This window comes from Ranitomeya imitator, chromosome 9 (assembly GCF_032444005.1).
Source record: "Ranitomeya imitator isolate aRanImi1 chromosome 9, aRanImi1.pri, whole genome shotgun sequence".
NCBI lineage: Eukaryota > Metazoa > Chordata > Amphibia > Anura > Dendrobatidae > Ranitomeya > Ranitomeya imitator.
In genome coordinates this window covers 156,255,607-156,282,735 of record NC_091290.1, presented here as the reverse complement: position 1 = coordinate 156,282,735, position 27,129 = coordinate 156,255,607, and the positions used below count along the sequence as shown (strand labels likewise).

The window sequence follows — 27,129 nt, the reverse complement described above, 5'->3', positions numbered from 1 at the left end:
CCGTCTGCTGAGCCGTGTATCTAATCCTATCCTGTGTGATACTGACTGCTGAGCCGTGTATCTAATTCTATCCTGTGTGATACTGACTGCTGAGCTGTGTATCTAATCCTCTCCTGTGTGATACTGTCTGCTGAGCTGTGTATCTAATCCTATCCTGTGTGATACTGTCTGCTGAGCCGTGTATCTAATCCTATACTGTGTGATACTGACTGCTGAGCCGTGTATCTAATCCTCTCCAGTGTGATACTGTCTGCTGAGCCGTGTATCTAATCCTATCCTGTGTGATACGGTCTGCTGAGCCGTGTCTCTAATCCTCTCCTGTGTGATACTGACTGCTGAGCTGTGTATCTAATCCTCTCCTGTGTGATACTGTCTGCTGAGCCGTGTATCTAATCCTATCCTGTGTGATACGGTCTGCTGAGCCGTGTCTCTAATCCTCTCCTGTGTGATACTGACTGCTGAGCCGTGTATCTAATCCTCTCCTGTGTGATACGGTCTGCTGAGCTGTATCTAATCCTATCCTGTGTGATACTGTCTGCTGAGCCGTGTATCTAATCCTCTCCTGTGTGATACTGTCTGCTGAGCCGTGTATCTAATCCTCTCCTGTGTGATACTGACTGCTGAGCCGTGTATCTAATCCTCTCCTGTGTGATACTGTCTGCTGAGCCGGGTATCTAATCCTATCCTGTGTGATACTGTCTGCTGAGCTGTGTATCTAATCCTCTCCTGTGTGATACTGTCTGCTGAGCCGTGTATCTAATCCCATCCTGTGTGATACTGACTGCTGAGCCGTGTATCTAATCCTCTCCTGTGTGATACTGTCTGCTGAGCCGTGTATCTAATCCTCCCCTGTGTGATACTGACTGCTGAGCCGTGTATCTAATCCTCCCCTGTGTGATACTGACTGCTGAGCCGTGTATCTAATCCTATCCTGTGTGATACTGTCTGCTGAGCCGTGTATCTAATCCTCTCCTGTGTGATACTGACTGCTGAGCTGTGTATCTAATCCTATCCTGTGTGGTACTGTCTGCTGAGCCGTGTATCTAATCCTCTCCTGTGTGATACTGACTGCTGAGCCGTGTATCTAATCCTCTCCTGTGTGATACTGTATGCTGAGCTGTGTATCTAATCCTCTCCTGTGTGATACTGTATGCTGAGCCGTGTATCTAATCCTCTCCTGTGTGATACTGACTGCTGAGCCGTGTATCTAATCCTATCCTGTGTGATACTGACTGCTGAGCCGTGTATCTAATCCTATCCTGTGTGATACTGTCTGCTGAGCCGTGTATTTAATCCTCTCCTGTGTGATACTGACTGCTGAGCTGTGTATCTAATCCTCTCCTGTGTGATACTGAGTGCTGAGCCGTGTATCTAATCCTATCCTGTGTGATACTGTCTGCTGAGCCGTGTATCTAATCCTATCCTGTGTGATATTGTCTGCTGAGCCGTGTATCTAATCCTCTCCTGTGTGATACTGTCTGCTGAGCCGTGTATCTAATCCTCTCCTGTGTGATACTGTCTGCTGAGCCGTGTATCTAATCCTCTCCTGTGTGATACTGACTGCTGAGCTGTGTATCTAATCCTATCCTGTGTGATACTGTCTGCTGAGCTGTGTATCTAATCCTCTCCTGTGTGATACTGTCTGCTGAGCTGTGTATCTAATCCTATCCTGTGTGATACTGACTGCTGAGCCGTGTATCTAATCCTATCCTGTGTGATACTGTCTGCTGAGCTGTGTATCTAATCCTCTCCTGTGTGATACTGTCTGCTGAGCTGTGTATCTAATCCTATCCTGTGTGATACTGACTGCTGAGCTGTGTATCTAATCCTCTCCTGTGTGATACTGTCTGCTGAGCTGTGTATCTAATCCTATCCTGTGTGATACTGACTGCTGAGCTGTGTATCTAATCCTCTCCTGTGTGATACTGTCTGCTGAGCTGTATCTAATCCTCTCCTGTGTGATACTGACTGCTGAGCCGTGTATCTAATCCTATCCTGTGTGATATTGTCTGCTGAGCCGTGTATCTAATCCTATCCTGTGTGATACTGTCTGCTGAGCCGTGTATCTAATCCTATCCTGTGTGATACTGTCTGCTGAGCTGTATCTAATCCTCTCCTGTGTGATACTGACTGCTGAGCCGTGTATCTAATCCTCTCCTGTGTGATACTGACTGCTGAGCTGTGTATCTAATCCTATCCTGTGTGATACTGACTGCTGAGCCGTGTATCTAATCCTATCCTGTGTGATACCGTCTGCTGAGCCGTGTATCTAATCCTATCCTGTGTGATACTGACTGCTGAGCCGTGTATCTAATTCTATCCTGTGTGATACTGACTGCTGAGCTGTGTATCTAATCCTCTCCTGTGTGATACTGTCTGCTGAGCTGTGTATCTAATCCTATCCTGTGTGATACTGTCTGCTGAGCCGTGTATCTAATCCTATACTGTGTGATACTGACTGCTGAGCCGTGTATCTAATCCTCTCCAGTGTGATACTGTCTGCTGAGCCGTGTCTCTAATCCTCTCCTGTGTGATACTGACTGCTGAGCTGTGTATCTAATCCTCTCCTGTGTGATACTGTCTGCTGAACCGTGTATCTAATCCTATCCTGTGTGATACGGTCTGCTGAGCCGTGTCTCTAATCCTCTCCTGTGTGATACTGACTGCTGAGCCGTGTATCTAATCCTCTCCTGTGTGATACTGTCTGCTGAGCCGTGTATCTAATCCTCTCCTGTGTGATACTGACTGCTGAGCTGTGTATCTAATCCTATCCTGTGTGATACTGTCTGCTGAGCCGTGTATCTAATCCTCTCCTGTGTGATACTGACTGCTGAGCCGTGTATCTAATCCTATCCTGTGTGATACTGACTGCTGAGCTGTATCTAATCCTATCCTGTGTGATACTGTCTGCTGAGCCGTGTATCTAATCCTCTCCTGTGTGATACTGTCTGCTGAGCCGTGTATCTAATCCTCTCCTGTGTGATACTGACTGCTGAGCCGTGTATCTAATCCTATCCTGTGTGATACTGACTGCTGAGCTGTATCTAATCCTGTCCTGTGTGATACTGACTGCTGAGCCACGTATCTAATCCTGTCCTGTGTGATACTGACTGCTGAGCCGTGTATCTAATCCTATCCTGTGTGATACTGACTGCTGAGCCGTGTATCTAATCCTATACTGTGTGATACTGACTGCTGAGCTGTGTATCTAATCCTCTCCTGTGTGATACTGTCTGCTGAGCCGTGTATCTAATCCTATCCTGTGTGATACTGTCTGCTGAGCTGTGTATCTAATCCTATCCTGTGTGATACTGACTGCTGAGCTGTGTATCTAATCCTATCCTGTGTGATACTGACTGCTGAGCTGTGTATCTAATCCTCTCCTGTGTGATACTGACTGCTGAGCCACGTATCTAATCCTCTCCTATGTGATACTGACTGCTGAGCCGTGTATCTAATCCTGTCCTGTGTGATACTGACTGCTGAGCTGTATCTAATCCTCTCCTGTGTGATACTGACTGCTGAGCTGTATCTAATCCTGTCCTGTGTGATACTGACTGCTGAGCTGTGTATCTAATCCTGTCCTGTGTGATACTGACTGCTGAGCTGTATCTAATCCTGTCCTGTGTGATACTGACTGCTGAGCCGTGTATCTAATCCTCTCCTGTGTGATACTGACTGCTGAGCCGTGTATCTAATCCTATCCTGTGTGATACTGACTGCTGAGCCACGTATCTAATCCTGTCCTGTGTGATACTGACTGCTGAGCCGTGTATCTAATCCTCTCCTGTGTGATACTGACTGCTGAGCCGTGTATCTAATCCTGTCCTGTGTGATACTGACTGCTGAGCTGTATCTAATCCTCTCCTGTGTGATACTGACTGCTGAGCTGTATCTAATCCTGTCCTGTGTGATACTGACTGCTGAGCTGTGTATCTAATCCTATCCTGTGTGATACTGTCTGCTGAGCCGTGTATCTAATCCTCTCCTGTGTGATACTGACTGCTGAGCCGTGTATCTAATCCTCTCCTGTGTGATACTGACTGCTGAGCTGTGTATCTAATCCTCTCCTGTGTGATACTGACTGCTGAGCTGTATCTAATCCTATCCTGTGTGATACTGACTGCTGAGCTGTATCTAATCCTCTCCTGTGTGATACTGACTGCTGAGCTGTATCTAATCCTGTCCTGTGTGATACTGACTGCTGAGCTGTCTATCTAATCCTCTCCTGTGTGATACTGTCTGCTGAGCTGTGTATCTAATCCTGTCCTGTGTGATACTGACTGCTGAGCCGTGTATCTAATCCTCTCCTGTGTGATACTGACTGCTGAGCCGTGTATCTAATCCTATCCTGTGTGATACTGACTGCTAAGCTGTATCTAATCCTCTCCTGTGTGATACTGACTGCTGAGCCGTGTATCTAATCCTATCCTGTGTGATACTGACTGCTGAGCCGTGTATCTAATCCTGTCCTGTGTGATACTGACTGCTGAGCCGTGTATCTAATCCTCTCCTGTGTGATACTGACTGCTGAGCCGTGTATCTAATCCTATCCTGTGTGATACTGACTGCTGAGCTGTATCTAATCCTCTCCTGTGTGATACTGACTGCTGAGCCACGTATCTAATCCTGTCCTGTGTGATACTGACTGCTGAGCCGTGTATCTAATCCTCTCCTGTGTGATACTGACTGCTGAGCCGTGTATCTAATCCTGTCCTGTGTGATACTGACTGCTGAGCTGTATCTAATCCTCTCCTGTGTGATACTGACTGCTGAGCTGTATCTAATCCTGTCCTGTGTGATACTGACTGCTGAGCTGTGTATCTAATCCTATCCTGTGTGATACTGTCTGCTGAGCCGTGTATCTAATCCTCTCCTGTGTGATACTGACTGCTGAGCCGTGTATCTAATCCTCTCCTGTGTGATACTGACTGCTGAGCTGTGTATCTAATCCTCTCCTGTGTGATACTGACTGCTGAGCTGTATCTAATCCTATCCTGTGTGATACTGACTGCTGAGCTGTATCTAATCCTCTCCTGTGTGATACTGACTGCTGAGCTGTATCTAATCCTGTCCTGTGTGATACTGACTGCTGAGCTGTCTATCTAATCCTCTCCTGTGTGATACTGACTGCTGAGCTGTGTATCTAATCCTCTCCTGTGTGATACTGTCTGCTGAGCTGTGTATCTAATCCTGTCCTGTGTGATACTGACTGCTGAGCCGTGTATCTAATCCTATCCTGTGTGATACTGACTGCTGAGCCGTGTATCTAATCCTCTCCTGTGTGATACTGACTGCTGAGCCGTGTATCTAATCCTATCCTGTGTGATACTGACTGCTGAGCTGTATCTAATCCTCTCCTGTGTGATACTGACTGCTGAGCCGTGTATCTAATCCTATCCTGTGTGATACTGACTGCTGAGCCGTGTATCTAATCCTGTCCTGTGTGATACTGACTGCTGAGCCGTGTATCTAATCCTCTCCTGTGTGATACTGACTGCTGAGCCGTGTATCTAATCCTATCCTGTGTGATACTGACTGCTGAGCTGTATCTAATCCTGTCCTGTGTGATACTGACTGCTGAGCCACGTATCTAATCCTGTCCTGTGTGATACTGACTGCTGAGCCGTGTATCTAATCCTCTCCTGTGTGATACTGACTGCTGAGCCGTGTATCTAATCCTGTCCTGTGTGATACTGACTGCTGAGCTGTATCTAATCCTCTCCTGTGTGATACTGACTGCTGAGCTGTATCTAATCCTGTCCTGTGTGATACTGACTGCTGAGCTGTGTATCTAATCCTATCCTGTGTGATACTGTCTGCTGAGCCGTGTATCTAATCCTCTCCTGTGTGATACTGACTGCTGAGCCGTGTATCTAATCCTCTCCTGTGTGATACTGACTGCTGAGCTGTGTATCTAATCCTCTCCTGTGTGATACTGACTGCTGAGCCGTGTATCTAATCCTGTCCTGTGTGATACTGACTGCTGAGCTGTATCTAATCCTCTCCTGTGTGATACTGACTGCTGAGCTGTATCTAATCCTGTCCTGTGTGATACTGACTGCTGAGCTGTGTATCTAATCCTATCCTGTGTGATACTGTCTGCTGAGCCGTGTATCTAATCCTCTCCTGTGTGATACTGACTGCTGAGCCGTGTATCTAATCCTCTCCTGTGTGATACTGACTGCTGAGCTGTGTATCTAATCCTCTCCTGTGTGATACTGACTGCTGAGCTGTATCTAATCCTATCCTGTGTGATACTGACTGCTGAGCTGTATCTAATCCTCTCCTGTGTGATACTGACTGCTGAGCTGTATCTAATCCTGTCCTGTGTGATACTGACTGCTGAGCTGTATCTAATCCAATCCTGTATGATACTGTCTCCTGAGCCGTGTATCTAATCCTCTCCTGTGTGATACTGACTGCTGAGCTGTATCTAATCCTATCCTGTGTGATACTGACTGCTGAGCTGTATCTAATCCTCTCCTGTGTGATACTGACTGCTGAGCCGTGCATCTAATCCTATCCTGTGTGATACTGACTGCTGAGCCGTGTATCTAATCCTCTCCTGTGTGATACTGACTGCTGAGCTGTATCTAATCCTATCCTGTGTGATACTGACTGCTGAGCTGTATCTAATCCTCTCCTGTGTGATACTGACTGCTGAGCTGTATCTAATCCTGTCCTGTGTGATACTGACTGCTGAGCTGTATCTAATCCAATCCTGTATGATACTGTCTCCTGAGCCGTGTATCTAATCCTCTCCTGTGTGATACTGACTGCTGAGCTGTATCTAATCCTATCCTGTGTGATACTGACTGCTGAGCTGTATCTAATCCTCTCCTGTGTGATACTGACTGCTGAGCCGTGCATCTAATCCTCTCCTGTGTGATACTGACTGCTGAGCTGTGTATCTAATCCTCTCCTGTGTGATACTGACTGCTGAGCTGTATCTAATCCTATCCTGTGTGATACTGACTGCTGAGCTGTATCTAATCCTCTCCTGTGTGATACTGACTGCTGAGCTGTATCTAATCCTGTCCTGTGTGATACTGACTGCTGAGCTGTATCTAATCCAATCCTGTATGATACTGTCTCCTGAGCCGTGTATCTAATCCTCTCCTGTGTGATACTGACTGCTGAGCTGTATCTAATCCTATCCTGTGTGATACTGACTGCTGAGCCGTGTATCTAATCCTCTCCTGTGTGATACTGACTGCTGAGCCGTGTATCTAATCCTATCCTGTGTGATACTGACTGCTGAGCTGTATCTAATCCTGTCCTGTGTGATACTGACTGCTGAGCCACGTATCTAATCCTGTCCTGTGTGATACTGACTGCTGAGCCGTGTATCTAATCCTATCCTGTGTGATACTGACTGCTGAGCCACGTATCTAATCCTCTCCTATGTGATACTGACTGCTGAGCCGTGTATCTAATCCTGTCCTGTGTGATACTGACTGCTGAGCTGTATCTAATCCTCTCCTGTGTGATACTGACTGCTGAGCTGTATCTAATCCTGTCCTGTGTGATACTGACTGCTGAGCTGTGTATCTAATCCTGTCCTGTGTGATACTGACTGCTGAGCTGTATCTAATCCTGTCCTGTGTGATACTGACTGCTGAGCCGTGTATCTAATCCTCTCCTGTGTGATACTGACTGCTGAGCCGTGTATCTAATCCTATCCTGTGTGATACTGACTGCTGAGCCACGTATCTAATCCTGTCCTGTGTGATACTGACTGCTGAGCCGTGTATCTAATCCTCTCCTGTGTGATACTGACTGCTGAGCCGTGTATCTAATCCTGTCCTGTGTGATACTGACTGCTGAGCTGTATCTAATCCTCTCCTGTGTGATACTGACTGCTGAGCTGTATCTAATCCTGTCCTGTGTGATACTGACTGCTGAGCTGTGTATCTAATCCTATCCTGTGTGATACTGTCTGCTGAGCCGTGTATCTAATCCTCTCCTGTGTGATACTGACTGCTGAGCCGTGTATCTAATCCTCTCCTGTGTGATACTGACTGCTGAGCTGTGTATCTAATCCTCTCCTGTGTGATACTGACTGCTGAGCTGTATCTAATCCTATCCTGTGTGATACTGACTGCTGAGCTGTATCTAATCCTCTCCTGTGTGATACTGACTGCTGAGCTGTATCTAATCCTGTCCTGTGTGATACTGACTGCTGAGCTGTCTATCTAATCCTCTCCTGTGTGATACTGTCTGCTGAGCTGTGTATCTAATCCTGTCCTGTGTGATACTGACTGCTGAGCTGTGTATCTAATCCTCTCCTGTGTGATACTGACTGCTGAGCCGTGTATCTAATCCTCTCCTGTGTGATACTGACTGCTGAGCCGTGTATCTAATCCTATCCTGTGTGATACTGACTGCTAAGCTGTATCTAATCCTCTCCTGTGTGATACTGACTGCTGAGCCGTGTATCTAATCCTATCCTGTGTGATACTGACTGCTGAGCCGTGTATCTAATCCTGTCCTGTGTGATACTGACTGCTGAGCCGTGTATCTAATCCTCTCCTGTGTGATACTGACTGCTGAGCCGTGTATCTAATCCTATCCTGTGTGATACTGACTGCTGAGCTGTATCTAATCCTCTCCTGTGTGATACTGACTGCTGAGCCACGTATCTAATCCTGTCCTGTGTGATACTGACTGCTGAGCCGTGTATCTAATCCTCTCCTGTGTGATACTGACTGCTGAGCCGTGTATCTAATCCTGTCCTGTGTGATACTGACTGCTGAGCCGTGTATCTAATCCTCTCCTGTGTGATACTGACTGCTGAGCCGTGTATCTAATCCTATCCTGTGTGATACTGACTGCTAAGCTGTATCTAATCCTCTCCTGTGTGATACTGACTGCTGAGCCGTGTATCTAATCCTATCCTGTGTGATACTGACTGCTGAGCCGTGTATCTAATCCTGTCCTGTGTGATACTGACTGCTGAGCCGTGTATCTAATCCTCTCCTGTGTGATACTGACTGCTGAGCCGTGTATCTAATCCTATCCTGTGTGATACTGACTGCTGAGCTGTATCTAATCCTCTCCTGTGTGATACTGACTGCTGAGCCACGTATCTAATCCTGTCCTGTGTGATACTGACTGCTGAGCCGTGTATCTAATCCTCTCCTGTGTGATACTGACTGCTGAGCCGTGTATCTAATCCTGTCCTGTGTGATACTGACTGCTGAGCTGTATCTAATCCTCTCCTGTGTGATACTGACTGCTGAGCTGTATCTAATCCTGTCCTGTGTGATACTGACTGCTGAGCTGTGTATCTAATCCTATCCTGTGTGATACTGTCTGCTGAGCCGTGTATCTAATCCTCTCCTGTGTGATACTGACTGCTGAGCCGTGTATCTAATCCTCTCCTGTGTGATACTGACTGCTGAGCTGTGTATCTAATCCTCTCCTGTGTGATACTGACTGCTGAGCTGTATCTAATCCTATCCTGTGTGATACTGACTGCTGAGCTGTATCTAATCCTCTCCTGTGTGATACTGACTGCTGAGCTGTATCTAATCCTGTCCTGTGTGATACTGACTGCTGAGCTGTCTATCTAATCCTCTCCTGTGTGATACTGTCTGCTGAGCTGTGTATCTAATCCTGTCCTGTGTGATACTGACTGCTGAGCCGTGTATCTAATCCTCTCCTGTGTGATACTGACTGCTGAGCCGTGTATCTACTCCTATCCTGTGTGATACTGACTGCTGAGCTGTATCTAATCCTCTCCTGTGTGATACTGACTGCTGAGCCGTGTATCTAATCCTATCCTGTGTGATACTGACTGCTGAGCTGTATCTAATCCTCTCCTGTGTGATACTGACTGCTGAGCCGTGTATCTAATCCTATCCTGTGTGATACTGACTGCTGAGCCGTGTATCTAATCCTGTCCTGTGTGATACTGACTGCTGAGCCGTGTATCTAATCCTCTCCTGTGTGATACTGACTGCTGAGCCGTGTATCTAATCCTATCCTGTGTGATACTGACTGCTGAGCTGTATCTAATCCTGTCCTGTGTGATACTGACTGCTGAGCCACGTATCTAATCCTGTCCTGTGTGATACTGACTGCTGAGCCGTGTATCTAATCCTCTCCTGTGTGATACTGACTGCTGAGCCGTGTATCTAATCCTGTCCTGTGTGATACTGACTGCTGAGCTGTATCTAATCCTCTCCTGTGTGATACTGACTGCTGAGCTGTATCTAATCCTGTCCTGTGTGATACTGACTGCTGAGCTGTGTATCTAATCCTATCCTGTGTGATACTGTCTGCTGAGCCGTGTATCTAATCCTCTCCTGTGTGATACTGACTGCTGAGCCGTGTATCTAATCCTCTCCTGTGTGATACTGACTGCTGAGCTGTGTATCTAATCCTCTCCTGTGTGATACTGACTGCTGAGCCGTGTATCTAATCCTGTCCTGTGTGATACTGACTGCTGAGCTGTATCTAATCCTCTCCTGTGTGATACTGACTGCTGAGCTGTATCTAATCCTGTCCTGTGTGATACTGACTGCTGAGCTGTGTATCTAATCCTATCCTGTGTGATACTGTCTGCTGAGCCGTGTATCTAATCCTCTCCTGTGTGATACTGACTGCTGAGCCGTGTATCTAATCCTCTCCTGTGTGATACTGACTGCTGAGCTGTGTATCTAATCCTCTCCTGTGTGATACTGACTGCTGAGCTGTATCTAATCCTATCCTGTGTGATACTGACTGCTGAGCTGTATCTAATCCTCTCCTGTGTGATACTGACTGCTGAGCTGTATCTAATCCTGTCCTGTGTGATACTGACTGCTGAGCTGTATCTAATCCAATCCTGTATGATACTGTCTCCTGAGCCGTGTATCTAATCCTCTCCTGTGTGATACTGACTGCTGAGCTGTATCTAATCCTATCCTGTGTGATACTGACTGCTGAGCTGTATCTAATCCTCTCCTGTGTGATACTGACTGCTGAGCCGTGCATCTAATCCTATCCTGTGTGATACTGACTGCTGAGCCGTGTATCTAATCCTCTCCTGTGTGATACTGACTGCTGAGCTGTATCTAATCCTATCCTGTGTGATACTGACTGCTGAGCTGTATCTAATCCTCTCCTGTGTGATACTGACTGCTGAGCTGTATCTAATCCTGTCCTGTGTGATACTGACTGCTGAGCTGTATCTAATCCAATCCTGTATGATACTGTCTCCTGAGCCGTGTATCTAATCCTCTCCTGTGTGATACTGACTGCTGAGCTGTATCTAATCCTATCCTGTGTGATACTGACTGCTGAGCTGTATCTAATCCTCTCCTGTGTGATACTGACTGCTGAGCCGTGCATCTAATCCTCTCCTGTGTGATACTGACTGCTGAGCTGTGTATCTAATCCTCTCCTGTGTGATACTGACTGCTGAGCTGTATCTAATCCTATCCTGTGTGATACTGACTGCTGAGCTGTATCTAATCCTCTCCTGTGTGATACTGACTGCTGAGCTGTATCTAATCCTGTCCTGTGTGATACTGACTGCTGAGCTGTATCTAATCCAATCCTGTATGATACTGTCTCCTGAGCCGTGTATCTAATCCTCTCCTGTGTGATACTGACTGCTGAGCTGTATCTAATCCTATCCTGTGTGATACTGACTGCTGAGCCGTGTATCTAATCCTCTCCTGTGTGATACTGACTGCTGAGCCGTGTATCTAATCCTATCCTGTGTGATACTGACTGCTGAGCTGTATCTAATCCTGTCCTGTGTGATACTGACTGCTGAGCCACGTATCTAATCCTGTCCTGTGTGATACTGACTGCTGAGCCGTGTATCTAATCCTATCCTGTGTGATACTGACTGCTGAGCCACGTATCTAATCCTCTCCTATGTGATACTGACTGCTGAGCCGTGTATCTAATCCTGTCCTGTGTGATACTGACTGCTGAGCTGTATCTAATCCTCTCCTGTGTGATACTGACTGCTGAGCTGTATCTAATCCTGTCCTGTGTGATACTGACTGCTGAGCTGTGTATCTAATCCTGTCCTGTGTGATACTGACTGCTGAGCTGTATCTAATCCTGTCCTGTGTGATACTGACTGCTGAGCCGTGTATCTAATCCTCTCCTGTGTGATACTGACTGCTGAGCCGTGTATCTAATCCTATCCTGTGTGATACTGACTGCTGAGCTGTGTATCTAATCCTATCCTGTGTGATACTGACTGCTGAGCCACGTATCTAATCCTGTCCTGTGTGATACTGACTGCTGAGCCGTGTATCTAATCCTCTCCTGTGTGATACTGACTGCTGAGCCGTGTATCTAATCCTGTCCTGTGTGATACTGACTGCTGAGCTGTATCTAATCCTCTCCTGTGTGATACTGACTGCTGAGCTGTATCTAATCCTGTCCTGTGTGATACTGACTGCTGAGCTGTGTATCTAATCCTATCCTGTGTGATACTGTCTGCTGAGCCGTGTATCTAATCCTCTCCTGTGTGATACTGACTGCTGAGCCGTGTATCTAATCCTCTCCTGTGTGATACTGACTGCTGAGCTGTGTATCTAATCCTCTCCTGTGTGATACTGACTGCTGAGCTGTATCTAATCCTATCCTGTGTGATACTGACTGCTGAGCTGTATCTAATCCTCTCCTGTGTGATACTGACTGCTGAGCTGTATCTAATCCTGTCCTGTGTGATACTGACTGCTGAGCTGTCTATCTAATCCTCTCCTGTGTGATACTGTCTGCTGAGCTGTGTATCTAATCCTGTCCTGTGTGATACTGACTGCTGAGCCGTGTATCTAATCCTCTCCTGTGTGATACTGACTGCTGAGCCGTGTATCTAATCCTATCCTGTGTGATACTGACTGCTAAGCTGTATCTAATCCTCTCCTGTGTGATACTGACTGCTGAGCCGTGTATCTAATCCTATCCTGTGTGATACTGACTGCTGAGCCGTGTATCTAATCCTGTCCTGTGTGATACTGACTGCTGAGCCGTGTATCTAATCCTCTCCTGTGTGATACTGACTGCTGAGCCGTGTATCTAATCCTATCCTGTGTGATACTGACTGCTGAGCTGTATCTAATCCTCTCCTGTGTGATACTGACTGCTGAGCCACGTATCTAATCCTGTCCTGTGTGATACTGACTGCTGAGCCGTGTATCTAATCCTCTCCTGTGTGATACTGACTGCTGAGCCGTGTATCTAATCCTGTCCTGTGTGATACTGACTGCTGAGCTGTATCTAATCCTCTCCTGTGTGATACTGACTGCTGAGCTGTATCTAATCCTGTCCTGTGTGATACTGACTGCTGAGCTGTGTATCTAATCCTATCCTGTGTGATACTGTCTGCTGAGCCGTGTATCTAATCCTCTCCTGTGTGATACTGACTGCTGAGCCGTGTATCTAATCCTCTCCTGTGTGATACTGACTGCTGAGCTGTGTATCTAATCCTCTCCTGTGTGATACTGACTGCTGAGCTGTATCTAATCCTATCCTGTGTGATACTGACTGCTGAGCTGTATCTAATCCTCTCCTGTGTGATACTGACTGCTGAGCTGTATCTAATCCTGTCCTGTGTGATACTGACTGCTGAGCTGTCTATCTAATCCTCTCCTGTGTGATACTGTCTGCTGAGCTGTGTATCTAATCCTGTCCTGTGTGATACTGACTGCTGAGCCGTGTATCTAATCCTCTCCTGTGTGATACTGACTGCTGAGCCGTGTATCTAATCCTATCCTGTGTGATACTGACTGCTGAGCTGTATCTAATCCTCTCCTGTGTGATACTGACTGCTGAGCCGTGTATCTAATCCTATCCTGTGTGATACTGACTGCTGAGCCGTGTATCTAATCCTGTCCTGTGTGATACTGACTGCTGAGCCGTGTATCTAATCCTCTCCTGTGTGATACTGACTGCTGAGCCGTGTATCTAATCCTATCCTGTGTGATACTGACTGCTGAGCTGTATCTAATCCTGTCCTGTGTGATACTGACTGCTGAGCCACGTATCTAATCCTGTCCTGTGTGATACTGACTGCTGAGCCGTGTATCTAATCCTCTCCTGTGTGATACTGACTGCTGAGCCGTGTATCTAATCCTGTCCTGTGTGATACTGACTGCTGAGCTGTATCTAATCCTCTCCTGTGTGATACTGACTGCTGAGCTGTATCTAATCCTGTCCTGTGTGATACTGACTGCTGAGCTGTGTATCTAATCCTATCCTGTGTGATACTGTCTGCTGAGCCGTGTATCTAATCCTCTCCTGTGTGATACTGACTGCTGAGCCGTGTATCTAATCCTCTCCTGTGTGATACTGACTGCTGAGCTGTGTATCTAATCCTCTCCTGTGTGATACTGACTGCTGAGCCGTGTATCTAATCCTGTCCTGTGTGATACTGACTGCTGAGCTGTATCTAATCCTCTCCTGTGTGATACTGACTGCTGAGCTGTATCTAATCCTGTCCTGTGATACTGACTGCTGAGCTGTGTATCTAATCCTATCCTGTGTGATACTGTCTGCTGAGCCGTGTATCTAATCCTCTCCTGTGTGATACTGACTGCTGAGCCGTGTATCTAATCCTCTCCTGTGTGATACTGACTGCTGAGCTGTGTATCTAATCCTCTCCTGTGTGATACTGACTGCTGAGCTGTATCTAATCCTATCCTGTGTGATACTGACTGCTGAGCTGTATCTAATCCTCTCCTGTGTGATACTGACTGCTGAGCTGTATCTAATCCTGTCCTGTGTGATACTGACTGCTGAGCTGTATCTAATCCAATCCTGTATGATACTGTCTCCTGAGCCGTGTATCTAATCCTCTCCTGTGTGATACTGACTGCTGAGCTGTATCTAATCCTATCCTGTGTGATACTGACTGCTGAGCTGTATCTAATCCTCTCCTGTGTGATACTGACTGCTGAGCCGTGCATCTAATCCTATCCTGTGTGATACTGACTGCTGAGCCGTGTATCTAATCCTCTCCTGTGTGATACTGACTGCTGAGCTGTATCTAATCCTATCCTGTGTGATACTGACTGCTGAGCTGTATCTAATCCTCTCCTGTGTGATACTGACTGCTGAGCTGTATCTAATCCTGTCCTGTGTGATACTGACTGCTGAGCTGTATCTAATCCAATCCTGTATGATACTGTCTCCTGAGCCGTGTATCTAATCCTCTCCTGTGTGATACTGACTGCTGAGCTGTATCTAATCCTATCCTGTGTGATACTGACTGCTGAGCTGTATCTAATCCTCTCCTGTGTGATACTGACTGCTGAGCCGTGCATCTAATCCTCTCCTGTGTGATACTGACTGCTGAGCTGTGTATCTAATCCTCTCCTGTGTGATACTGACTGCTGAGCTGTATCTAATCCTATCCTGTGTGATACTGACTGCTGAGCTGTATCTAATCCTCTCCTGTGTGATACTGACTGCTGAGCTGTATCTAATCCTGTCCTGTGTGATACTGACTGCTGAGCTGTATCTAATCCAATCCTGTATGATACTGTCTCCTGAGCCGTGTATCTAATCCTCTCCTGTGTGATACTGACTGCTGAGCTGTATCTAATCCTATCCTGTGTGATACTGACTGCTGAGCTGTATCTAATCCTCTCCTGTGTGATACTGACTGCTGAGCCGTGCATCTAATCCTCTCCTGTGTGATACTGACTGCTGAGCTGTGTATCTAATCCTCTCCTGTGTGATACTGACTGCTGAGCTGTATCTAATCCTATCCTGTGTGATACTGACTGCTGAGCTGTATCTAATCCTCTCCTGTGTGATACTGACTGCTGAGCTGTATCTAATCCTGTCCTGTGTGATACTGACTGCTGAGCTGTATCTAATCCAATCCTGTATGATACTGTCTCCTGAGCCGTGTATCTAATCCTCTCCTGTGTGATACTGACTGCTGAGCTGTATCTAATCCTATCCTGTGTGATACTGACTGCTGAGCTGTATCTAATCCTCTCCTGTGTGATACTGACTGCTGAGCCGTGCATCTAATCCTATCCTGTGTGATACTGACTGCTGAGCCGTGTATCTAATCCTCTCCTGTGTGATACTGACTGCTGAGCTGTATCTAATCCTATCCTGTGTGATACTGACTGCTGAGCTGTATCTAATCCTCTCCTGTGTGATACTGACTGCTGAGCTGTATCTAATCCTGTCCTGTGTGATACTGACTGCTGAGCTGTATCTAATCCAATCCTGTATGATACTGTCTCCTGAGCCGTGTATCTAATCCTCTCCTGTGTGATACTGACTGCTGAGCTGTATCTAATCCTATCCTGTGTGATACTGACTGCTGAGCTGTATCTAATCCTCTCCTGTGTGATACTGACTGCTGAGCCGTGCATCTAATCCTCTCCTGTGTGATACTGACTGCTGAGCTGTGTATCTAATCCTCTCCTGTGTGATACTGACTGCTGAGCTGTATCTAATCCTATCCTGTGTGATACTGACTGCTGAGCTGTATCTAATCCTCTCCTGTGTGATACTGACTGCTGAGCTGTATCTAATCCTGTCCTGTGTGATACTGACTGCTGAGCTGTATCTAATCCAATCCTGTATGATACTGTCTCCTGAGCCGTGTATCTAATCCTCTCCTGTGTGATACTGACTGCTGAGCTGTATCTAATCCTATCCTGTGTGATACTGACTGCTGAGCTGTATCTAATCCTCTCCTGTGTGATACTGACTGCTGAGCCGTGCATCTAATCCTATCCTGTGTGATACTGTCTGCTGAGCCGTGCATCTAATCCTATCCTGCATGGTACAGTCTGAGATACCACCACCTCTTGATGACTGCGGTGAATATGAAACCTTTACCTGAAAGTTCTCGCTCTGACTGTTCCCCTGCACTGCTGTGCTGTGAGAAACACCTCCAGACTGCTGTGTCCTCCTCTTCGGCACTCCTGTGTTGTCGTCCTCCTCATCTTCCACACTCCTGTGCCCCTGGTATACAACGGGTCTTGTGGGGTGTCCCTAGTATATGGCGGGTCTTGCAAGGTGTCACCGGTATACGGGGGTCTTGCTGGGCGTCCCCGGCATATGGCAGGGCTTGCGGGATGTCACTATACAGCGACATTTGATGGTGTCCCTGGTATACGGCGAGGCTTGCAGAGCGTCATCGGTATATAGCCAGGCTTGCTGGGCATCCCCGGTATATCGCGTGGCTTGCGAAGCGTCCCCGCTATACGGCGGTGCGTCCTCAGTACAAAGCGGGGCTTGCGGGGCATATCCGGTACATGGAGGGCTTGCGGGGAGTCCCCGATATACGGTGGGGCATCCTCGGTATATGGTTGAGCTTGCGTGGCGTCCCCGGTATATGGCGGGGCGTCCCTGGTTTACGATGGGTGTTACGGGATGTCCCCGGTATATGGCGGGGCTTGCGGGGCATCCCCGGTACACGGCGGGGCTTCCCTGGTATACGGCGGGTGTTACGGGGCGTTACGGTACACGGCGGGGCATCCCTGGTATACGGGGGTGTTACGGGGTGTCCTCAGTACACGGCGGGGCGTTCTCGGTATATGACGGATCTTTCGGGGCGTCCCTGATATATGGCGGGTGTCCATGAACTTGTGTTTGTTGTCAGTAACGGGGCACAGTCATTTGACGTCTGTAATCCTGGACATAGCTGAGGGTCCGTTACAATGTGTCCAGTGAATAGCCGCAGACTGATTCTTGAGATGATGGGATCCCATTGCTATAATCTGACTGCTGTGCCTGGTGCTCTGTCCTCAGCGCTGGCTCCGGGCGCCCGCGGGCTGTCACTGTGTGGATGGCGGATCCAGCAGAGTGGAGGTAACAGCCTGCAGTACGCTGACGGCTCTGGAGAAGACGTGCTGATTGTGGTGAACACGGAGAAGGCGCTACTGGTGCGGTCTCCGGGACTGCCTGTGGGGAGCGCCACCCTGCAGCCTCTGCCCGGGCCCTACATCTTCTGCGTGCACTGGATTCCTGCCCTGCACATCTTCAACTTCACATATGGAGGCACCAAGTCCTGGACCGTGCCGGTCATCGCCTCCAACAAGAGTCGCCCATCATACATCCCGGCACCCTGTCGCCCCGAGCAGCTGCTCATCAACCTCACCCTCAACGGGCAGCCAGCAGGAAACCACTGCAGCATCAGCGCCCCCCTCCAGCCTGCGGACACAGGTGAGAGCGTCTCCGGAGCGTCAGCGCCCCCCTCCAGTCTGCAGACACAGGTAAGAGCGCCACCGCAGCATCAGCGCCCCCCTCCAGCCTGCGGACACAGGTGAGAGCGCCACCGGAGCGTCAGCGCCCCCCTCCAGTCTGCGGAAACAGGTAAGAGCGCCACCGCAGCATCAGCACCCCCCTCCAGTCTGCGGACACAGGTGAGAGCGCCACCGGAGCGTCAGCGCCCCCCTCCAGTCTGCGGACACAGGTAAGAGCGCCACCGGAGCCTCAGCACCCCCCTCCAGCCTGCGGACACAGGTGAGAGCGCCACCGGAGCGTCAGCGCCCCCCTCCAGTCTGCGGACACAGGTGAGAGCGCCACCGCAGCATCAGCACCCCCCTCCAGTCTGCGGACACAGGTGAGAGCGCCACCGGAGCGTCAGCGCCCCCTCCAGCCTGCGGACACAGGTGAGAGCGCCACCGGAGCGTCAGCGCCCCCTCCAGCCTGCGGACACAGGTGAGAGCGCCACCGGAGCGTCAGCGCCCCCTCCAGCCTGCGGACACAGGTGAGAGCGCCACCGGAGCGTCAGCGCCCCCCTCCAGTCTGCGGACACAGGTAAGAGCGCCACCGGAGCGTCAGCGCCCCCCTCCAGTCTGCGAAACACAGGTGAGAGCGCCATTGGAGCGTCAGCGCCCCCATCCAGTCTGCGGACACAGGTGAGAGCGCCACCGGTGCGTCAGCGCCCCCCTCCAGTCTGCGGACACAGGTGAGAGCGCCACCGCAGCGTCAGCGCCCCCTCCAGTCTGCGGACACAGGTGAGAGCGCCACCGGAGCGTCAGCGCCCCCCTCCAGTCTGCGGACACAGGTGAGAGCGCCACCGCAGCGTCAGCGCCCCCTCCAGCCTGCGGACACAGGTGGGAGCACCACTGCAGCGTCAGCGCCCCCTCCAGCCTGCGGACACAGGTGAGAGCGCCACCGCAGCATCAGCGCCCCCTCCAGTCTGCAGACACAGGTAAGAGCGCCACCGGAGCGTCGGTGCCCCCCTCCAGTCTGCAGACACAGGTAAGAGCGCCACCGGAGCGTCAGCGCCCCCCTCCAGCCTGCGGACACAGGTGAGAGCGCCACCGGTGCGTCAGCGCCCCCTCCAGCCTGCGGACACAGGTGAGAGCGCCACCGCAGCATCAGCGCCCCCTCCAGTCTGCAGACACAGGTAAGAGCGCCACCGGAGCGTCGGTGCCCCCCTCCAGTCTGCAGACACAGGTAAGAGCGCCACCGGAGCGTCAGCGCCCCCCTCCAGTCTGCAGACACAGGTAAGAGCGCCACCGGAGCGTCAGCGCCCCCCTCCAGTCTGCAGACACAGGTAAGAGCGCCACCGGAGCGTCAGCGCCCCCCTCCAGTCTGCAGACACAGGTAAGAGCGCCACCGGAGCGTCAGCGCCCCCCTCCAGTCTGCGGACACAGGTGAGAGCGCCATTGGAGCGTCAGCGCCCCCATCCAGCCTGCGGACACAGGTGAGAGCGCCAACGCAGCGTCAACGCCCCCATCCAGCCTGCGGACACAGGTGAGAGCGCCATCGCAGCATCAGCGCCCCCTCCAGCTTGCAGACACAGGTGAGAGCGCCACCGCAGCGTCAGGGCCCCCATCCAGCCTGCGGACACAGGTGAGAGCGCCACCGGAGCGTCAGCGACCCCCTCCAGTCTGCGGACACAGGTGAGAGCGCCACCGCAGCGTCAGCGCCCCCATCCAGCCTGCGGACACAGGTGAGAGCGCCACCGCAGCCTCAGCGCCCCCATCCAGCCTGCGGACACAGGTGAGAGCGCCATCGCAGCATCAGCGCCCCCTCCAGCTTGCAGACACAGGTGAGAGCGCCACCGGAGCATCAGCACCCCCCTCCAGCCTGCGGACACAGGTGAGAGCGCCACCGCAGCACCCCCCTCCAGCCTGCGGACACAGGTGAGAGCGCCACCGCAGCACCCCCCTCCAGCCTGCGGACACAGGTGAGAGCGCCATCGCAGCCTCAGCGCCCCCATCCAGCCTGCGGACACAGGTGAGAGCGCCATCGCAGCATCAGCGCCCCCTCCAGCTTGCAGACACAGGTGAGAGCGCCACCGGAGCATCAGCACCCCCCTCCAGCCTGCGGACACAGGTGAGAGCGCCACCGCAGCACCCCCCTCCAGCCTGCGGACACAGGTGAGAGCGCCATCGCAGCATCAGCGCCCCCTCCAGCTTGCAGACACAGGTGAGAGCGCCACCGGAGCATCAGCACCCCCCTCCAGCCTGCGGACACAGGTGAGAGCACCACCGCAGCACCCCCCTCCAGCCTGCGGACACAAGTGAGAGCGCCGCCGCAGTGTCAGCGCCCCCTCTACCCCGCGGGCACAGGTGAGAGCGCCACCGGAACGTCAGCACCCCCCTCCAGCCTGCGGACACAGGTGAGCGCCAGCTCCCCCTCCAGCCCGCGGACACAGGTGAGAGCGCCACCGCAGCATCAGCGCCCCCCTCCAGCCCGCGGACACGGGTGAGAGCGCCACCGCAGCGCCAGCGCCCCCCTCCAGCCCGCAGACACAGGTGAGAGCGCCACCGTAGTGCCAGCACCCCCCTCCAGCCCGCTGACACAGGTGAGAGCGCCACCGCAGTGTCAGCACCCCCCTCCAGCCCACGGACCCAGGTGAGAGCGCCACCGCAGTGTCAGCACCCCCCTCCAGCCCACGGACCCAGGTGAGAGCACCGCTGCAGCGTCTGCACCCCCTCTCTTTCTGTCTCTCTCTCTCTCTTCCTTTCTCACTGTCATCTCGCTCTCTTTCTCTCTTGAGAATGGCTTTGAAGTTTCCTTGTACGGTGTGGTAGGCTTAAGGATCACCCGCCAGGGCCATGGGGCACTCGGTACCGGGTCCATTACTTAAGGGGACGTGTCACCGTGGCGACCTGGTTTGTGGCCCTGGGTGCCCATGTAAAAGGGATATTGATTAAAGTTTATGTTCGTGACGCCACCTGTGGTATTCGGTCAGTAGGGACCAACGCTGCTTAAAGGGGTCCTCTGAGGTGATGGTATGGCAGCTAGATGGTATAACTTCCCACAGATGAAATAGGTCCACAGGGCTCCCGATGTGTCGATGGAAGATGGTGAATGACGCAGTAAAGAACAAGGACACAGGTTTGCAGTCTCTTTACCTAGTTTACTGAAGCTTCAGGCAACCGCAGTCCAGGACACCAGATCACAGGGCAGGCAGGGTCCGGCCGGCTTGGAAGCAAGTCCAAATTCCCCTTTACAAGGTGGAGTTTTTAAGCCTTCCTCTAGCGCGGTGGTGCTCTAGTCCCTTACTGCCTATGGCTTCTGATGAGGTCCTCACAGTTCCTCTCTGTCACCCATAAAGGTTAGGACATAACTCGTATGACAGGTGAAGCAGGCCTTTTTATAGGGTCTCTATCACGACCCGGGCCCTGTAAGTATCACTGTGTCTCCTGGGTGTAAAGGCGGACAGGTAGCTTGAAGTTTCAGCTGTGCCACTTAGAGTTCAGCACGGCCACGGTCTTCCGGCTATCGGAATCTGCGCCAGCCAGGGAGGTAGCCAATTCACTGCTCTGCTCCGCTTGTATCACTCTTCTGTGCCTTCTCTCTCCTGCACACTTTCCACAAGTTGTTCATTCTTTCTAAGTTTTCTTTTCTCCAGGAGCTGTAGTACCTCAGGCTACATGGCCCCTTCAGACCTTCTGACACTCTATGTCTGTCTGCCGAGTCTGACAGAATGCTCACTCACTGACCCTTTCCCTCCAGACCAGAATGTATTTAAATAAATAATAATAATCTTTATTTTTATATAGCGCTAACATATTCCGCAGCGCTTTACACACATTATCATTGCTGTCCCCATTGGGGCTCACAATCTAAATTCCCTGTCAGTATGTCTTTGGAATGTGGGAGGAAACCGGAGTGCCCGGAGGAAACCCACGCAAACACGGAGAGAACATACAAACTCTTTGCAGATGTTGTCCTTAGTGGGGCTTGAACCCAGGACTCCAGCGCTGCAAGGCTGCTGTGCTAACCACTGCGCCACCGTGCTGCCCCTATATTTATAAGGGAGTTCACCATAAACCAGGTTTAGAGCTCCCCCTTCTGGCCTGGGGTGTCACACCTCTCAGAGTGGGGTTGTTGGGGTCTCTGTTTTTTATTTGAGGCCATTCTTAGTCCCTTCCTTATGGTCTTACATTATTTGTCAAACCAGTTGTTGGGATTTTGTTTACTCGGCCTCTTGTTCATGCTTTTTTTCAGGTCGGACATTTCTGCCACTGCATAGAGAATGTCGTTAAGGTCTTTTACCGCTAGGTGTACTCCTTCTGGGTTACGTTCATACACTCCTCTCTGTCTCGCGCTTGTCAAATTCAAATGAGCTTTATTGGCAGGACTAAGTACATGTTAGCATTGCCAAAGCATATGGTAAAAATAGGCGGGTAGGGAGGCATATAGAGGTCCAGGATGTATCAGGCTCCTTTTAGAGGATAGGGCCATGTCCAGGGTGGGGTATAGGAGTCCATAACATATCAGGCTCTTTCTTCTGGGGATAGGGACATGTCCAGGATGGGGTACAGGAGTCCATGACATATCAGGCTCTTTAGTTGGGGGATAGGGACATGTCCAGGGTGGGGTACAAGAGTCCATGACATATCAGGCTCCTCCTAGTCTGTAGCAGGCACTGACATATTCTGCTGCTATGGTCGCTGCACTTTACTCTTCCCCCAGTATTATCTGTAGTTTCTCTTCCTCCTCCTTGGAGGTGAAGTCTGGGAGGAGATCAGACAGTCTCTTGAGGTGAGTGTCCCTCACTGCGGCGTATTTGGGGCACCTCAGCAGGAAGTGGGCCTCATCCTCCACGGCCTCCTCGGGGCGCTGCTGGCAGTCTGCCTCATCCTCCACGGCCTCCTGGGGGCGCTGCTGGCAGAGTCTGCCTCATCCTCCACGGCCTCCTGGGGCCGCTGCTGGCAGAGTCTGCCTCATCCTCCATGGCCTCCTGGGGGCGCTGCTGGCAGAGTCTGCCTCATCCTCCACGGCCTCCTGGGGGCGCTGCTGGCAGAGTCTGCCTCATCTGTTGTGAATTCTGTGGCTGAGTTCACTTCTGTGGTCACAAGTGGTATTGCAGTCTCTGGGCTTCCTCCCTCAGGTGTTTTGGTGAGCTCGTTGGCTGCCTTGCTATTTAGCTCCACCTGAGTCTGTCTTCCTTGCTCCTTGTCAATGTTCCAGTGTTGGATCTGAGCTACTGCATCTTTCCTTGGGCCTGCTGCTCTGCTAGATAAGTGCTTCTAGTTTGTTTTCTGTTTTTTCTGTCCAGCTTGCTATTAACTTTTGCTGGAAGCTCTGAGAAGCAAAGGGGTGCACCGCCGTGCTGTTAGTTCGGCACGGTGGGTCTTTTTGCCCCTTTGCGTGGTTTTCGTTTTAGGGTTTTTTGTAGACTGCATAGTTCTCTTTGCTATCCTCGCTCTGTCTAGAATATCGGGCCTCACTTTGCTGAATCTATTTCATTCCTACGTTTGTCTTTTCATCTTGCTAACAGTCATTATATGTGGGGGGCTGCCTGTTCCTTTGGGGTATTTCTCTGAGGTAAGTCAGGCTTGTATTTCTATCTTCAGGCTAGTCAGCTCCTCAGGCAGTGCCGAGTTGCATAGGTAGTGATAGGCGCAATCCACTGCTGCTTATAGTTGTGTGAGGATAGATCAGGTACTGCAGTCTACAGAGATTCCACGTCTCAGAGCTCGTCCTATTGTTTTTGGTTATTGCCAGATCTCTGTATGTGCGCTGATTACTGCACGCTGTGTTGCCTGATTGCCAGCCATAACAGTACAAGGAGCCACACCAATGATTCCCAATAGAGGGAAAAAAGAAATCCTGACATCATTTTTTTTTCTTAGCTCTGTCTTCAGTCTTTTTTTTCCCCTAGACATTAGAGTGCTTCAGGACACAGCTGTGGACATGGATATTCAGGCTCTGTGCTCCTCAATGGATAATCTCGTTGTAAATGTACAAAAGATTCAAGATACTATTGATCAGAAATCGATGCTAGAACCAAGAATTCCGATTCCTGATTTGTTTTTTGGTGACAGAACTAAGTTCCTGAGCTTCAGAAATAATTGTAAGCTATTTTTGGCCTTGAAACCTCATTCTTCTGGTAATCCTATTCAACAGGTTTTGATTATTATTTCTTTTTTGCGTGGCGACCCACAGGACTGGGCGTTTTCTCTTGCACCAGGAGATTCTGCATTGAGTAATGTTGATGCATTTTTCCAGGCGCTGGGATTGCTTTACGATGAGCCTAATTCAGTGGATCAGGCTGAAAAAAATCTGCTGGCTTTATGCCAGGGTCAGGATGATGTAGAAGTATATTGTCAGAAATTTAGGAAATGGTCAGTACTCACTCTGTGGAATGAATCTGCACTAGCGGCCTTGTTCAGAAAGGGTCTCTCTGAAGCTCTTAAGGATGTAATGGTGGGATTTCCTATGCCTGCTGGTTTGAATGAGTCTATGTCCTTGGCCATTCAGATCGGTCGTCGCTTGCGCGAGCGTAAATCTGTGCACCATCTGGCGGTACTGCCTGAGAGTAAACCTGAGCCTATGCAGTGCGACAGGACTATGACTAAAGTAGAACGGCAAGAACACAGACGTCTGAACAGACTGTGTTTCTATTGTGGTGATTCTACTCATGCTATTTCTAATTGTCCTAAACGCACTAGGCGGTTCGATAGCTCTGCCGTTATTGGTACTGTACAGTCCAAATTCCTTTTGTCCATTACCTTAATGTGCTCTTTGTCATCGTATTCTGTCATGGCGTTTGTGGATTCAGGCGCTGCCCTGAATCTGATGGATTTGGATTATGCTAAACGTTGTGGATTTTTCTTGGAGCCTTTGCGGTGTCCTATTCCGTTGAGAGGAATTGATGCTACACCTTTGGCCAAGAATAAGCCTCAGTACTGGGCCCAGCTGACCATGTGCATGGCTCCTGCACATCAGGAAGTTATTCGCTTTCTGGTACTGCATAATTTGCATGATGTGGTCGTGTTGGGGTTGCCATGGCTACAAACCCATAATCCAGTATTGGATTGGAACTCTATGTCGGTAACCAGCTGGGGTTGTCAGGGAGTACATGGTGATGTTCCATTTTTGTCAATTTCGTCATCCATTCCTTCTGACATCCCAGAGTTCTTGTCGGACTTTCAGGATGTATTTGAAGAGTCCAAGTCTGATGCCCTACCTCCGCATAGGAATTGTGATTGTGCTATCGATTTGATTCCTGGTAGTAAATTCCCTAAGGGTCGTTTATTTAATTTGTCCGTACCTGAACACACCGCTATGCGCAGTTATGTGAAGGAGTCCCTGGAGAAGGGACATATTCGCCCATCGTCGTCACCATTGGGAGCAGGGTTCTTTTTTGTAGCCAAGAAGGATGGTTCGCTAAGACCGTGTATTGATTACCGCCTTCTTAATAAGATCACTGTTAAGTTTCAGTATCCCTTGCCATTGATTTCTGACTTGTTTGCTCGGATTAAGGGGGCTAGTTGGTTTACTAAGATTGATCTTCGTGGTGCGTATAATCTGGTGAGAATCAGGCAGGGAGATGAATGGAAAACGGCATTTAATACGCCCGAGGGTCATTTTGAGTATCTGGTGATGCCGTTCGGACTTGCCAATGCTCCATCTGTTTTTCAGTCTTTTATGCATGACATTTTCCGTGAGTATCTGGATAAATTCTTGATTGTTTACTTGGATGACATTTTGATCTTCTCAGATGATTGGGAGTCTCATGTGAAGCAAGTCAGAATGGTTTTCCAGGTACTGCGTGCTAATTCCTTGTTCGTGAAGGGATCAAAGTGTCTCTTCGGTGTGCAGAAAGTTTCATTTTTGGGGTTCATCTTTTCCCCTTCTACTATCGAGATGGATCCGGTTAAGGTTCAGGCCATCCAGGATTGGACTCAGCCGACATCTCTAAAAAGTCTGCAGAAATTCCTGGGCTTTGCTAATTTTTATCGTCGCTTCATCTGTAATTTTTCTAGCATTGCCAGACCATTGACCGATTTGACCAAGAAGGGTGCTGATTTGGTTAATTGGTCTTCTGCTGCCGTGGAAGCTTTTCAGGAGTTGAAGCGTCGTTTTTGCTGTGCCCCTGTTTTGTGTCAACCTGATGTTTCTCTTCCGTTCCAGGTCGAGGTTGATGCTTCTGAGATTGGTGCAGGGGCGGTTTTGTCACAGAGAGGTTCTGGTTGCTCAGTGTTCAAACCATGTGCTTTCTTTTCCAGGAAATTTTCTGCTGCTGAGCGTAATTATGATGTGGGCAACCGAGAGTTGCTGGCCATGAAGTGGGCATTCGAGGAGTGGCGTCATTGGCTTGAGGGTGCTAAGCATCGCGTGGTGGTTTTGACTGATCATAAGAACCTTACTTATCTTGAGTCTGCCAAGCGCTTGAATCCTAGACAGGCCCGTTGGTCGTTATTTTTTGCTCGTTTTGATTTTGTGATTTCATACCTTCCGGGCTCTAAAAATGTGAAGGCGGATGCTCTGTCTAGGAGTTTTGTGCCCGACTCTCCGGGGTTATCTGAGCCGGCGAGTATCCTCAAGGAAGGAGTCATTGTGTCTGCCATCTCCCCTGATTTGCGGAGAGTGTTGCAGAAATTTCAGGCTAATAAACCTGATCGTTGTCCGGCCGAGAAACTGTTCGTCCCTGATAGGTGGACTAGTAAAGTTATCTCTGAACTTCATTGTTCGGTGCTGGCCGGTCATCCAGGAATCTTTGGTACCAGGGAGTTGGTTGCTAGATCCTTCTGGTGGCCATCTCTGTCACGGGATGTGCGTGCTTTTGTGCAGTCCTGTGGAATTTGTGCTAGGGCTAAGCCCTGCTGTTCACGTGCCAGTGGGTTGCTTTTGCCCTTGCCGGTCCCGAAGAGGCCTTGGACACATATTTCGATGGATTTCATTTCTGACCTTCCCGTTTCTCAAAAAATGTCGGTCATTTGGGTG

General features: G+C 50.0%; 1 protein-coding gene across 2 annotated transcripts in view; it reads left to right on the top strand.

Annotated features, from left to right (window-relative positions):
• LOC138649320 (adhesion G-protein coupled receptor G1-like) overlaps positions 1 to 27,129 on the top strand; it is a 78,658-nt gene that overhangs the window by 8,980 nt on the left and 42,549 nt on the right. The window contains exon 2 of one of the 2 annotated variants that reach the window (XM_069739605.1): positions 17,737 to 18,150. In XM_069739605.1, coding sequence (XP_069595706.1) covers positions 17,737 to 18,150 — 414 coding nt within the window. Of the gene's footprint in view, positions 1 to 17,736; positions 18,151 to 27,129 lie in introns of those variants that run through there. The other variant, XM_069739606.1, reaches the window with a different exon arrangement.